This window comes from Prionailurus bengalensis, chromosome X (genome assembly GCF_016509475.1).
Source record: "Prionailurus bengalensis isolate Pbe53 chromosome X, Fcat_Pben_1.1_paternal_pri, whole genome shotgun sequence".
Taxonomy (NCBI): domain Eukaryota; kingdom Metazoa; phylum Chordata; class Mammalia; order Carnivora; family Felidae; genus Prionailurus; species Prionailurus bengalensis.
In genome coordinates, this window is record NC_057361.1 from 104,878,934 (window position 1) to 104,895,318 (window position 16,385).

Sequence of the window (16,385 nt, forward strand, 5' to 3'; positions counted from 1 at the left end):
GAAGTCAGTTGCTTAACCAACTGAGCCACCCAGGGGCCCTTAAGAAATTTGCTTTAAATAAAAGGATACAACACAGCAAAAAAAGCAAACCTCCAAAATATTTAATTTAAGTAAAATTCATACCAGGCTAATTTGAGACTTGAGAAAGTCAAAAGATTTTGTTTCCTCAGCTGTACTATAATTCTCTCTGGGACACTAGAATAATTCACATTAATGTTGATAGTCTCACTCTTTCAAACTACAGAACAGAAAGGAATATTGTCCAGTTACTTCTATAAAGACATGTATAAATTGGTCGGCAGTTCTCTTGACTGTCCCTACAGAAGCCACAAGTCACTAAGACTTTTTTTTTCTTTTATACAGCCGAAAAACAACCAGGACTTTGAAAATTACCAAACGAAACACTTCATAGTGGATTTTCCCTAGAAGCAAAATATCAGTAAAGACAGCAAGGTAGCAGCCTCCTGGATAATGCATATTAGTACAACCCAAAGCTATCTAAAGAAGAGTTTCTGGGTGGAATGAGGTTCTTTCAGCAGGTAGGATAGAATTTGGAAGTGCTAGTAGTTGGTAAGGGAAGGGTGAAGTAAGTGGTAATTGGAGAAAAGAATTTGTACTGTTCTGATTGTTAAGTGGTAGGTTTTATTTTAGTATAGGACATCTAAGGAAGCCTTTATGATCATAATGGGACCTTAAAATACCTCATGTAAAAATTGTGTCTTTGCCTTGAAGCACCTATTTTAATTTAAGTGGTTCGAAGATTAGCTGTAGCTCATTAGAAATCCTGTTGGTAGGGAAGGCAGGTCCCTGGACTTGCATTTGGAAATAGTTCATTGAAAAGATTTCCAAGGATTCTGTTGCAGGATTTTTTATTTACCTCAATACCCAGGATTTGTTGTCTCACTACTTCAAAGAATGAAAAGGTGGACACAGAATAAAACAAGCAGCAAGCAAAAGTTTATTAGAGTATAAGATCAGAAAGTAAGAATAGTATGAAAGCTCTCTTTACAGAGAGGGGGCAATCGAAAGTGAGTGCCCACGACTATAGGAAAGGGACTTTGCTTTATGGGGTTTTGGTCCACCCCTTTCCTTCCACCTTGTTCCTTCTCAGGTTTTACCCTTATTGGCTAGGTAACACTAAATGCCTAGTCATTCCTTTTTGATTGGTTCGTTTCCATTGTATGAGGTGTGGTCTATGGCCATAGTGTTCCTTGTTGGCTATATGTTTTGTGGTCTACTTATTTTCAGTTAAGTTTTTTGTTTGTTAAATTCCTGAGATAATTCTGAGGGGGAGTAGGTGGTGTCTGTTATATTTTTAAGAGGAACTTTATGCCTGAGGGAGTTTGCTCAAGGTCAAATGTTCCCAGAAGAGATGTTTTAAAATATGCTTTTTTCCCCACCCAGGGACCTTCAAACCCTAGCTTCTCCCTTTCTGCCTACTGAATCCTATCTTTACATCTAATAAATTCCACTGCACAGCTAGTGGAAATTTTATGTATGTATTATTATACATAATAATATCAGTAACAGTTTATAGGAAAAATGGAATGGGCTATGAAAATTAGAATTTGTAAGATCTAGGGTAACAATAAACAAGGTGAGGTGAAACTGCCCTTTGTATCTTAGAATTACAAAAATAACCCCATCCTAGTCGCTATGGTATGCAAACAAAAAGGACAAACAAGAAAATCTATATAGTATTTACCGATGGTTAGATTCTTGTCAAAATCTTGACTTTTTTTCAGTGTCTTTCTAAAATGTCCTCTGATCCATTCCCTCACCATTTTGTCTATCCAAAGAGTAACTAACTCAGATTTCAAATTATATTTAATGTGTTTGAGGAGCTGCCACCTACTCATTATTAATAAATCTCATGGGAAAATGGAAGACAGCCAGGCACTGGAGAAAAGTGCACTGGACTATAAATCAGGAGACAGATTTTGACCCTGTTCTGACTTGAATAGTATCTCAATATCTGTCTGTCTCTGTTTCTCTGTCTCTGTCTCTCGCTGCCTTGGTTTCATCTTTTGTAAAATAAAGTGAGTCAATTATATGTTCTTCAAAGTTTCTTTCAGATATAAAGTTCTTTGGTCCTATGGCACTGTTAAAAACTAACCAGCGGGGGAGCCTAGGTGGCTCAGTTGGTTAAGCATTGGACTCTTGACTTCAGCTCAGGTCATGATCCCAGCCAGGGTGGTGCAACTGAGCCCATTGGGCTCTGCACTGAGTATGCAGCCTGTTTGGTTCTCTCTCTCTCCTTCTGCCCTCTCCCCTGCTGGAGGTTCTCCCTCTTGCATGCTCTCTCTTTCTCTCTCTCTCTCCCTTTCTCTCAATAAATAAATAAATAAATTAAATAAACAGCAAAAAAGCAAGTTGTAGTCCAAGCAATAGCCAGGAAATGTAACACATCTTTTTTAAAAATTAAGAAAAAAAAATTTAATGTTTATTTATTTTAGAGAGAAATAGAGACCGAGTGCAAGCGAGGGAGGGGCAGAGAGAGAGGAGACACAGAATCTGAAGCAGGCTCCAGGCTCAGAGCTGTCAGCACAGAACCCAACGCGGGGCTCGAACTCATGAACTGCAAGATCATTACCTGAGCCGAAGCCAGACGCTCAACCGACTGAGCCACCCAGGCACCCCTAACACATCCTTTTTTAAATATTTATTTATTTATTTATTTTTGAAGGAAGAAAGAGTGCAAGTAGGGGAGCGGCACAGAAAGAGCGGCTGTCAGCACAGAGCCTGCCATGGGCCTCAAACTCACGAACCGGAGATCATGACCAGAGCTGAAAATCAAGAGTCAGGCACTTAACTGACTGAGCCACCCAGGTGCCCCAAAAAATAACATATCTTACTAAAATGAAAACAAACAACAAAAAGCACATTGTGAGGTGCCTGGGTGGCTCAGTTAGTTGAGCGTTGGACTCTTGATTTTGGCTCAGCTTATGATCACAGGGTTGTGAGATTGAGCCCCGCATCTATGATCCATGCTTGGCGTGGAGCCTGTTAAGATTCTCTCCTTCTCTCTCTCTTCACTCCACTCCTGCACTCTCTCTCTCTAAAAAAAAAAAGATAAAGAAAGAAAGAAAAAAGGAAAAAAAAAGTACATTGGTAAGGAACCACAATAAAATTACTTTATGGCAAAATCAGCTCATCAAAAGGAATAGAACAGTAATTCTACATTACTCATATTTTAAAAAGTAGCCCTCTGTTGTTCCCATGCACTAAGAGTCACTACAGATTGTTGTATTGTGGTCACTTGATAACTGGTAACCACAATTAACATGAAGAGATTCAGCAATTCAGTGAAGCAAGATGATTAGAAGGTCATACAGACGGAGAAGAGGATGCACTTAAGTAGAAGACATAGTTGGCTGTGTAAGAATTTCTGCCTCACCAGGGCTTTGCATTTGCTTTGCCTGGCACTATGGTCCTGAAAAGAAAAGAATTTTAAGGCAAGCATTTTTAAAATGTGTACTCATTGCAGGCACTAAGGGCCTCAGTCAGAGTAGATACTCTTATTGAATCAAATTGGGCTTGAAAACAGTAATCTAGAAAAAGCATGGACTTGTCCTTTGTTTTTCCATTACTATAAATATTAAATGGTTTTGGTCTTCAGCTGTAAAACAACCAAGTCATGTAGCATCTGCAACCAGAAAGAGATTACATATGAAACCTGTGTTGAAAGAAGCCTTCTTTACATGTTGGTTACCATGATTTCACATTTGGGCCACAAGTTCTTTGAATCTAGAGGCTATGTCTTAGTTGTTTTTGTATCACCCCATTGTCTTGTACAGAGTATCTAGCATAATCTCATAAACTGCAGGCACGAAAGCTCTCATGTTAATCAATAAAGACATTCTTGCATTTTCAGGATTCAAAGTTAGTAAAAAATTAACCATTATATACTGTGCTGGGTTTTAGTAGATACACACGAACTGTTTGTAATTAATATGTTAGGTATCTAAAGATACCTGACACCTAAGAACTTTTGGAAGATTTCTTGACTATTTTAAACACACTTAAATCTAGTTAACATGGTTAATTTACTTAGAAAATATTTTTTCTACACAGGTACTTTAAAAAGGTAATCTACCTAACCTATGTGTGAGTTACTAATAACATGATAGAAGTGTTTGAATTTGTGAGGTTTTATAAATATCTGGCACCAAATCTTCCATGTCAAGTGAAGGCTGATTATGGTTGGGAAAGGCAGTCTCATGTGCATAGTGTTAGGACCCCCACTCAGCCACATAAGAATGAGCATTGGCCCTGGAACACCTCCTTATCAAGAGATAAAGGGCTCACAGAGCCTCTCCTGGGCTTATCATCTTATATAACAATATCTTTTTCTGTTTAAGATTCAATAATTGTTCCTCTGTTTTTTAAATAAGTACTTTTGGCCCTCGGACACATGCCCAGCTTTTGGTATTTCAGACTGCATGAGGAGGAAGGGGTCTTTCTGCTGAAGTATGGCAGTGGTGCCCATTGGTTGCCCAGGACACCCGCTGGCCATGAGGGTCTGATGTTTATTCCTGGAGCTGATCATGCTCTGTTTCTTCTCTAGGTATGTAAAAAGTTTTCTCCATTTAGTGTCTGACTGTGTTACATTTTCCTTGGTGACTCCAAAACCAATATGCAGTGGGCAGAAATGTTTGGACTTTTATACCTGGTGTCTGGCATGGTGATGATCTTTCTTTACTAATCCTTTATGTAATTTGAACTCCTTCTTTGGTATTGGTTACCAATACATGGGTTTTTATCAACAATTGTATATATAGTGATAATGACATGATACTAATGCAAATGATCATGGAAATCATAAGGGTTTCAAAGTCAAATACCACTGTCTGTATATAAAACTTTTTTCTATGCCAAACAAAATATCAATTTCTTAAGAATCCATGTAGGTATGAAGTAAAAAAAACAGTACAAATAGTTAAAAACTTCAGTTAAAATGTGTTTAATAATTGATTATAAAAGGTGAGAATAACAAGTTGGAAATATCCACATTTTCTTGGAAATCACACTTCAAAAAGAAACTATAGAATTAGTTGTCTTACTTAATGCTTAAAATTTTAAATTTGGGGAGCCAGCTATGGGGCATCATTTTTACTTTCCTTCTTAAATGATGGCAAATTCTTCTCCATCAAATTTGCTGCTTTGCATATCTCCTTCAGGTTCAATATTAATGCTCTCAGAAGCCCCAAAGGGCCCAAGAAGCTACTAGATTAAAACCAATCTGCCCTTGCCAAATCTAAGCACCTAATTAGAATTTCTGAACACATATTAAATATTTCATTCTCTAGAAAAATACCATGAGAACTAGTCATTTTAAGATCCAATTATTTAGCATGCTTATTTTCTATTTCCTATTTCTCATTATATGCGTGCTTTAGAAAATTCTTGATTGAGAAAGTTTAGACTTCTATGCAGTGGGCTCCTTATCCCATCCCTTCTCCTTTTTCCCCCCCATCCTTCTCCTTCATAACATGTATCCTTCTTTTAGTGGGGGGACTTTAAATCAATAAAAGTACCAATAACGGATGTAATTAGTTTGACTTTTGATGAAAACTGACATGGAGAAGGCCTATTTATGACATTAAAAAACTGAAAATTATATAAGTGCTTGTAGTAATAGTATAATTACTCAGAGCTTCATGTAAAATAAAGCAGAATGGAATTGTTAGTGTGCCTTAATATCATTTCAGTCACTCCAGAGGTACAAACTTTTCAAATATCTTCCATGGCTAATCCCACATTTCTATGAATACACTTAATTTCATTCCTCCCCCTTGTGAAGTATTGATAGGAGTTGGAGAGATCAGAGGAGAAGTGGAAGTAGGGATAAATAGTCAGCACCATAGGCATAAAAGCATTCTATCCTGGCTAAATTAAATATATTGGTATGGTATCCATTTGTAAAAACAGCACATTTTGCTCAGAAATCTTGTAAACAATTTTCAAAAGGAAAATTCAGTGTATGAGACTGCTACTGCACATTTTAGGGTGACTATATTGAAGCTAGCATGCATACAGCCAGGTGAGCAATCTGAACATGGGTTGATGGGAAGACAAAAAACAAAAACAAAAACAAAAACAAAAAACTCTTCATATGCAAATACTAATTTCAAAGCCAGTTGAATTGCCAGCACAATTTGTCTCACAAATGTGAGGCTATACTTCCAATGAACACAACAAAGTGCTGAAATCCATTAGAAAGTACTTGTGAAATAGTCATGTTTTGAGGACTTGGTTTTGATGATTTGAAAGACAGCAGAAGAGCACAGAACTAATTTCCACCTGGACAGGGGTTTGTTTTCCCTGCTTATTTGAAATTAGAGCCAACAGTAATAAATGGTTTAGTATAACTAAAGTTCTCTCTTCATTTAGACCAAACAGACTGGCAAGTCTATGAACAAACAGGTCATTTTCTATAGAATGGCTATAATATATGCGCTTTCTATTGCCATATTTGAAACCCCTTCATAGTTTATGTAAGCTACAATCTTTTGCACACTGATTATACAAGTATATCCTATGACCATGGGCTAGTGCTAGTGGTTAGTGAAAATAATTATAATTAATAACAACATGGCAAAAGCCTTCAGCCTGCTTTGTTTGGCATATATTGCAAAGTTTCTTTTTCTCAGCCCTTCACATCAGAAGGAACTATTTGTTCCCCTTGTTTTTCAGCACTGGATATGAGGCAGAAGGACAAAAGCAATTTGCCAATGGTCAAACAGAATATCAGGAAAAGTACTGGGAATAAAACCTGAGGCCTACTAATAATGAGGCACCTGGTTTCATTGCCCGACATTCTCAAGCACTGTACTTTGACTTGTCTCCTGGATGCACTACTATTTCTACTTCATTCTCTATAACTGCTCATTAGAGTGGAGCTAACTAGAAGCAACCCCAAACTGTGGCAGATATGTAGCTATCTTAAAACAGAAATTTTAATTAAACCAAGCTCAGCTGCAATTCAAACATATAGAAGAATGAGTCAAGCTCTATGATACATTTAACCATTCCTCTCTTATCTTGTATTACTCTTTAAAACCTACTTTTCACATTTCTCTTGAAAAGTTATATTAGCACAGGATCAACTTTGTTGCTGTTTATAGTAAGACAGTAAAGCTACATGGCCAAATGCGAAGTGTTTTCGTAGAAACTTAGCTGGCCATACCTCAATCTAAAATTTACATTCACAAAGTGTATTATTAAATAGTTCTAAATAGGGCCACATGCAATGAGGTATTCATGTTTACGTGACATTTACTGATTAAAAATAGACATCCTGTCAAAAATTCAACCACAGACACTTGCCATAGAGATAGTTCTAGCTATGCTGCCAGATCACTAAATATATAAATCCTCCTCTTCTATTTAGAAGAATTTTGATGGAAAAAGTCATTTATGAAGATCTGTATCAGCAACTAGATATACTCAAAATGCATGGTGTAGGAAAGTGGGGAGTATTTAGTTAAATTATGACTTTTCAAGCTGTCTTTATATTGGGCTACTAAATTGATACTTTTTACTGGATTGTAAAATTAAGTTATATTGTGGAGGGAAATATTCCTCCAACTGGTTTTACAGATGTTCTAATTGAATATCTTTTTGGAGGAGGATAACATAAGAAACTAAATTGATCATTTCAATATATTAAAATAATCTGTGTAGATGGTCTGAATGTTAAGATAACATAGCATTAAACACTTATTGGCATCACAATAGTTCAAAATCTTGGGTGTTATAATTAGTTCTGTCTCTGGCATTATTATGCACATTCTTAATACATAGATCTAGAGGCACTGGTAGGCAAAGAGATCTCAGTTTTGCATTCCTACTGCTTTTTTAATCTAGATGCTAATCAGTACAATAAGCCATGCCAACTCAGAGTTAGAAATCAGACCTATTCTAAGATCACGACTTTGTGATTTTCTAGCAAAATGTTTTTACCTGCTTTGACTAATCCTATTTTAAATACTCTAACTTTGAATAGCTCACAGGACAGTACTTGTGACTCTTACCTTGATATAACTGATTTCATTCTTAATTTAATTTTGTGACAGCTCAGATCTTAAAAGCAATCTATTGTTCCCTTGTCAGACTTAGAAACGACTGATACATCCAAGTGCATACTTCCTGGTTCATACCAAATTGATGGCTGGGTCTACAGGAAATCAATACTGGATGATTGAGCCTGTTCTATAAATTTAGAAAAATTTAGGAAAAAATAAAGAAAATTATCCAATTTCATGATTTAGGGCTAGAATAGTCAAAAATTAGTTTTGTGAAATGGGTTTCCTAAGATGTTTTGTAGATATATCATGAATGAGAGCAGAATATTATCACATTTATTTCACATTATTTGAATCAACATAGCATTCAGCATTCAGCTTTTTAAAGACTTTATTTTTTAGAGAAGTTTTAGGTTTACAACAAAACTTGAGTAAAGTACAGAGATTTATCATATACCCCCTACCCTTACACATGCATCACTCACCAAAATAGTACATTTTTACTAATCACAACACATCCTAATCACCTGATGCCATAGCTTAACTTAGGGTTCACTCTTGGTGTTGTACATTCTATGGGTTTGGACAAAAACATAATGGCATATATCCATCATTATAATATAATATGGAGTGTTTTTGCTGCCCTAAGTATCCTCTATGTTCTGCCCCTTCATCCCCCATTCCCAATGCCTGGCAACCACTGCTATTTTTATTACCTTCATAGTTTTGCCTTTTCTAGAATGTTATATTCTTGGAATCATACAATACATAAGCTTTTCAGATTGGCTTTTTTCATGTAGTAATATGCAGTTTAAGGTTCCTTCATGTCTTTTTATGGCTTGACAGCCCATTTTCGTTTAGTACTGAATAATATTCCATTGTCTCAATATACCATAGTTTATTTATCCATTCATCCACTGAAGGATATCTTGGTTGCTTCCAAGCTTTGTCAAACCTTTATGTGCAGGTTTCTGTGTGAACATGTTTTCAACTGCTTTGAGGAAATACCAAAGAGTGTAATTGTTGGATCTTATGATAAGACTATGTTTAGTTTTGTAAGAAACCACCAAACTGTCTTCCAAATCGGCTGTATGATTTTGCATTCCCACCAGCAATGTAGGAGAGTTCCTGTTGCTCCACATCCTTGTCAGCATTTGGTGTTGTGAACCTTCTGGATTTTGGCCATTCTAATAGGTGTGTAGTGGTATGTCATTTTTGTTTTAATTTGCATTTCCCTGATGGCATATGATGTGGAACATCTTTTCATGTGTTTGTCATCTGTAGATCTCTTTGGTGACATGTCTGTTAAAGTCTTTGGATCATTTTTTAATCAAGTTGTTTTTTTTTAATTAAGTTTTAAAATGGTTTTTCTGTATATTTTGGAAAACAGTCCTTTGTTACATGTGTCTTGCAAATATTTACTCCTAGTCTGTGGTTTGTCTTCTCATTTTTTGTCATTGTCTATTTGTCATTGCCTGAACAGAAGTTTTGAATTTAAATGAAGTCCAGCTATTATCTTTTTTCATGATTTATGTCTTTGATGTTGTATCTAAAAAGACATCACCATACCCAAGGTCATCTAGGTTTTCCCTATGTTATCTTCTCAGAGTTTCATAGTTTTGTGTTTTACATTTCAGTTTATGATTCATTTTGAGTTAATCTCTGTAAAGGGTATAAAGTCTGAATGTAGATTCATTTTTTTTTACATGTGCATGTCCAGTTGTTTCAGCACCATTTGCTGAAGAGACTCTTTGCTCTGTTGTAACATTCACATTTTTTAGTAATTTAGACTTTGCTTTAGTGATGCCAGTAGAAATTGGTACTCTATTCTGTCACTTCACATAATAGCTGCATTTCCATTTTCTTTTTATTACAAATCAATAATGCAATTAACATAACAAGATCCCAAGAGCTATTTACGTAATTATTGCTTATATAAAGAAAAGAACCACTACATAAGCTGTAAAGCAGCTTAAAACAAAATCATAAAACAAGTTCCAGGAAACCACTCTTCAGAAAAACAACATAGTATATCTTTTACACAACCTGTTTTCTTTAAGATTTTGTAATAACTGAAGATAGACTAGCACCAACCAAATCAAGGAACTCACTCTATTTACTGAAAGAATCAACACAATCCAGTTTGGGTTCCCAAAGGAAAATATGCTGTCTTTCAGTTATGTTGATACTATTTTAGACCAATAATTCCTTTATTTTGTTTAACTATGGAAAACAACTTTAGTACAAGAAAAAGAAACCTAGCAGTCTGACCAAGCATATACACCACTTCTATATTAATCAAATGAGAGTTGTAAACAACTTAATGTGATGTGTATTTAATGACATTTCATGAATTGTTTGCAGGATAAGTAGGCATAAATTATAAGTAGCATACCTCTCTTACTCTTGTTCCCTCTCCCTCTCTCTCTCTCTCACACACACACACATACACACACACACACATTTTTTGTCTCACTTAAAACACCATTTGAATTGTTTTATAGACTGAATTAAAGACAGTGAGGGGCAGTGACAGACATGCATATTAAGACGGATCACATAGTCAGATAACAGTGGGAGATGCAAGCATCAGCTTTCAGAGCAAAGTACATTTAGGTGGATAATTAGTGTTGAAAGGTCGTGGTGCAAAAGTAGACCATGAGATATGGCATCCAGAAGTGGGGCTCCGGGATATGAGTCTATAACAAAATCCATAATTAATACATGATAACAACTGGAAGGAGATAAGGCAACAAGTTACTTTCAAATCTGGAGAGGGGTATGGTCTTAGGTCAGAAAGGAACTCTGCCAAAATTAAAGGGTTTCCAGTTCAGGTAATACTGGAATCACTACTTTAAAAATAATACTTGAAGACTCATCAAAATTTCATATTAAAAAGAAACCAGAAGGGCAGGCAGGCCTGTGGGCTTTTCCCACCCACTCTCCCACCTCCAGAAGGAAAGTACATGTTCTCTGTTGCATGTGCTTATATCACTGACAGAACAACTTTCCTTTGATGATTTTCAAGAAAGCTGTACTATGAAATGGCAAAGTCTCCAGGAGGCAGAATGCCATTGCCTCTGGGGAAACGGGTCCTTTTTTCCAGTGTAGTGGTCAGTGGGAGCTGTGCCCTTACATATTACCTTATACAAAAAGCTTTTTCCAGGGCTTCCTATTACGAGCTGGTATTGGAGCAGCTGCACAGCCACCCTGAGTCCCTGGAAGCTCTGTGCACTCCTCTCAACATCCACTATCTACACCTCACTGACAAGTACAACTTTGTGGATATTGCCAGTACCCAGTTGAAGATTCCTGTCTCTGGATTCAAGTTAGAGGGCCATCTCTATGTCAGCTCATCCAGAGATGCTCCCTTTCAGAGATGGCACCCTCAGGATGTCTTCTTAAATCTTAAGGATGGTTAGCAGATTCCTGTGTTCAAGTTCAGTACGGACAGTGGTGATGATATAGAAACAGAGTAAAGGTGATCAAAAAGACTCAGCATTCTCCAAGCATGCCCTTTCCTCATCACAATGTACCCTCCATGGCTATAAGCCAGTTTTTCAGCCAGAAGGGATGATTATATGTGCTGGCATATGGTAATTTTGGTATAATTCTAATTTGGCCACACTATTGTGGGGTTTTTATTTAATCAGAAAGTTTTACTATGAATTTATAGGTATTTATTTGAGAACTCACTGTGTAAAAGCAGAACACAGAATAAAAAGAATCGCTATTTAAAATTTTTAAAAGGAGAAGAAGAAGGAGAAGACAACGAAGAAGAAGAAGAAGAAGAAGAAGAAGAAGAAGCAGCCACCACCTCCAGAGTGAATCTTCTAAATGAAAATCAGGGCATTTCTTGCTTAACATTTCCAGTGGTTCTCCACCACATTTAGAAAAGCTTTAGCATAGCTTATAAGACTTACCTTGACTTGCACCAACCCTATCCCATGTTTTTGATATTCCTTGAAATATGCCAAACTCGCTCTCATCTCTGGGCTTTTGCACTTTCTGTGTTCTTTGCCTCCAATCTTGGCTCATTCCCTTAATGTTCCTTTAAGGATTCTACTCAAATGTCATCTTCTCAGAGATGTTCTGAGAATCTTTTTTATTTGTATTTATTTATTTATTTATTTATTTATTTATTTTAAAGACAGAGAGGGAAAGAGGTAGAGGCAGAAGGAGAGAGAGATCCTCTTAAGCAGGCTCCACGCTCAGCACAGAGCACGACCCTGGGATCATGACCCAAGCCAAAAATCAGGAGTCGGATGCTCATCCAAGTGAGCCACCCAGACACCCCTGAGAATCATATTTAAAACAGCAACCTACCACTCTAGAACCCCTTACCACTTTTTATTTTTCTTTATATGTGACGTTTTTTTTCAATATATGAAATTTATTGTTAAATTGGTTTCCATACAACACCCAGTGCTCATCCCAAAAGGTGCCCTCCTCAATACCCATCACCCACCCCGCCCTCCCTCTCACCCCCCATCAACCTTCAGTTTGTTCTCAGTTTTTAAGAGTCTCTTATGCTTTGGCTCTCTCCCACTGTAACCTCTTGATATGTGACATTGTTGAATATATTTATTTGTTTACTTAGTACCTTCTCCATTAGAATATCAGTTCCATGAAGGTAGAACTTTCTGTTGTGTCACTCTTGTAACTAGCATGAGAGGTAGAATTACTGCTATAAAGATAATTAAACATAAACTTCAGGAACTCTCATTTGCATAGCCTCATTTAAATGGCCTGCATGTAATTCTGTATGTATAATTTTTAGTCTTCAAAGTGAGTTATCAAAATCATGTAAGCTTTAGACTCCATTAAACCTCTGCTTAGCATCTAGTGCCTGACATTTCATAAGCCCTCAATAAATATTTTTGAATGAGTGAATTTTAAAAATGAATGAATACCTTAAATATTTTAGGATAAAAAGATTTGTTAGCTCTCTCCCTGATAGCAATCTTTGATAAGTGTTGGTCTTGACTGAAAGGTGAAAGATGTTGGGTGTCCATTGAGGATAATGGAACAAGGCTGTTCTGAAGGATATGGAAGAAATTTTAGAAAAGGATGCTGTGGGCTCTTAAAGTAAACTTTGTTTACCTCATAATTTTTCCTAGTGTTGGGATACTAAATTAGGCCAAAAGTACACATTATGATTTAATGCCTTAATAAATTGGGTTCCTATTATAATTCCATTCTTTGTGACATAGCCTTTTTTCTCTCATATTTCCTAAGATATGAGCTATCTTTTCTAGTATATCCAGGGAGTATCCACAATTTAAGGAAATCATTGAAGCATGACTGCTTCCTCATTACTACACTGGGTTATTTCTTCCTTTTTCTTACACTGTTTTTATAGTTCTCAAAGCTTTTAAGAAAGTTTATGGATTCAACCAGGATTGTGCAATAGAGTGGCATTTGCCCAGTGGAAAAACAGATGCACATTATATGTATATCTTATAAATACAGTTAAATATATATATATATTTAAATATATGTACACACATATATTATATATAATAAATGTGACATATTATATATAATCAATGTGAGAGAAAGAGATTTAGCAAGCAAACCTTAGGATTTATTTTCACTTGTTAATTGTAGTTCCCCCATAGGATCATCCAGCTCTTCCTGTCATTAATAAGGAATTCATAAAAATGAGCCATTAATAGAAGAGATTAGTTAAATAATACATTACACCTTAAATAATGGTCAAAACTAGTTACTATGAAAACCATCTATGAATTGATCACTCTCAATTTATAGAAGCCCATCTGGTTTGGTTTTTAATCTACTCAAATTGTTTTTTGGCCAGTAGCACTGCCTGAGGCAAATTTATATCAACCTGACAAAAAGCAATACAAAGTCTTGCTTCAAAGATTCTCATTGCTTAAAGCTACAATACTTCTTTAAAAGCTCCAAGGTGTTATAATTAAAAATGTATCAATTGCTTAACTTGTCAACCAAAGGCAGTTATTGTAAAGCATTATTTCCCCTCAAACAGATAGACTGTCATTGCTCATGTGTGATTGCATTTAAAGAAAAAAATATAAGTAAAGTGTAAATTTAACTTCTGGGAAGTAAGCCTCATCAAAGCATTTCCAAAACCTTCTGGAATCTGTTCCATTTCTGGGAAGCTGTACATACTAACCTCGCATTCGCATTTATAAACATGTGCAAACACAATTAACATGCAGATTTTTGATGGTGACTTGAGAGGAGGGGCGGAAAAAACTTTCTCCAGAAATGTTAATTTGACTTTAGTAACAGAATGTCATTTGAAATTGTAGTTAAAGATATTTCTTTTTAGTGATTTCTTTTTTATTTTACCCTTCCCTTGCCCCCTCTTTTTCCCCAAGAAATGAAGAATGCAATTAACAGCATAATGATTAAAGAAATAATTAGGCACTGCAGGCTCACATCACAATAATTTAGGACAATTTCATGCTTTTACTGCCATATCAAATTAACAAATTTTCTCTGTTACAAAAAAGTTCATGAAATAAAATTACCCTATCTTCCCCTGATTCCACTGCCAATAAAAAAATAAAACAGACGTGGATGGCAAAGGGAACTTTTTTTAATCTTGTATGAAAAGGAATAAAATCACTTCTTCATAAATTAAAATTTAAGAATCAGTTCTGCTGTGTTGTTTTTGTACAAACAAGTTGCTTTTCATGGAAAGATTTTATTTTGATTAAATAACAGACTCAACTCACTGCAAATAATTGTGTTGTTAATCTCACTACACTACTTTGAACTGAAAGTGAGGAAAAACTGGTCAATGTTAATCAATTGCCTTGGAGGAACACAGAGCTCTTTTGACAGAGGTGCATAATGGATGAAGCACAAAATGAGATAATTGGGAGATGTTTATCCTAGAGGGTGCTAAGTTCATAATTACAATTAAAAAGTTCTCATATCCTAATATTATTCTCTGTAAAGACACACACTCTGTCTTAATTTGACTGCATCAATATATATTTTTCCAAATCAATAAAGTTCATCTGTGACCTGGCCTGAGGTTGGATATGTAACAGAAGAATGTAAATAATGCCAACTACTCATATTTTTATCTTACTGTGAGTGCTATTGCATGGCCGTTCAGAGGTAGCTTCTTAACCAGAGAAGTAATAACCTTCTTAAATATAAGACCCCGAGGTGCTCTGGAAAATATAAATATTTGAATGTTTTGTTCCAAAAAATTTAAAAATGACTTGTTTCAGGATTATGTATTATAAATTTCAAAATCACCAAGTGAATGTCTATATATTAAGATATTAGAAAATTCATGGACAGATAAAGAATTTTTCAGAGCTGCTTTATTCAAGTAGGGATAGTTCAACAACTTGTTTCTATCAAGAAAATTACAACATGTTGTTGACAGCTCTTTGTGACCTGTCATATAGTCAAGGTATAAACCTTTAACACATAACAATAATAGAGTTATTAATATAATGCATTATGATATTTCTTCACCATCTATAAAACACTTTTGTTGGTTTACAACCTTGAAATTTCCCTGGGTGAAATTCAAAACTGGCCCCATATGTGGAGGGCAAGGAGAGACTGAAGAAAGAGGAAGACCACCCCAAATTGGTAGGTGGCAGTTTTAATAGACAAGGGAACTTAGATACTAGGCTTGTCTTGGGTAGATGCAAGACAAATAGATCTCCACACCTACCCACCCAAATCTTAAAGAGTTTAAATAAAGGCCTTAGTGGGGGTCAGTCACATATATAGTCCAGATGGTCTCAACAACACTTTACTCTTTTAAGGCTGCATGTTTGAAGGGGTTCTAAGTGTGGGAATGGTGAGGTGAATGTACATTCCAAGGACAGGGAAAAGGGTAAGGAGCTTCCAGTTGGGTCTAGCTCACAGGCCAACCTGCAGTCACAACCTTTCAGTGACTTCCTCTAATACCTTTCTTCTTTACAACAATCTTCTGAAGTAAGTACGGCTGCTTTCATCACTCCATTGCCATTGTATGGTTGAGAATGTTGGGGTTTAGTCGGTAAGCAGCAAAAAGATAATTTCAATTCAGGTCTTCTGACTCCAGGTCTCATGCTTACTTTCCTATGCAACATGAAGACATAATAATTTGACAATCAGAAAGAATGAAATCTTGCCATTTGCAACTACATGGATGGAACTAGAGGGTATTATGCTAAGTGAAATTAGAGAAAGACAAATATCATATGACTTCACTCGTATGAGGACTTTAAGACACAGAACAGATGAACACAATGGAAGGGAAGCAAAAATAATATAAAAACAGGGAGGGGGACAAAACATAAGAGACCCTTAAAAATGGAGAACAGAGGATTACTGGAAGGGTTGTGGGAAGGGGGA

General features: G+C 36.0%; 1 protein-coding gene across 1 annotated transcript; it reads left to right on the forward strand.

Moving 5' to 3' along the window:
- The first annotated feature begins 11,095 nt into the window (after positions 1 to 11,095).
- LOC122477692 (cytochrome c oxidase assembly factor 1 homolog) lies at positions 11,096 to 11,449 on the forward strand. The gene has a single exon (XM_043570998.1). It carries the CDS (start codon positions 11,096 to 11,098, stop codon positions 11,447 to 11,449), a length of 354 nt encoding a protein of 117 aa, XP_043426933.1.
- The last annotated feature ends 4,936 nt before the right edge of the window (positions 11,450 to 16,385 follow it).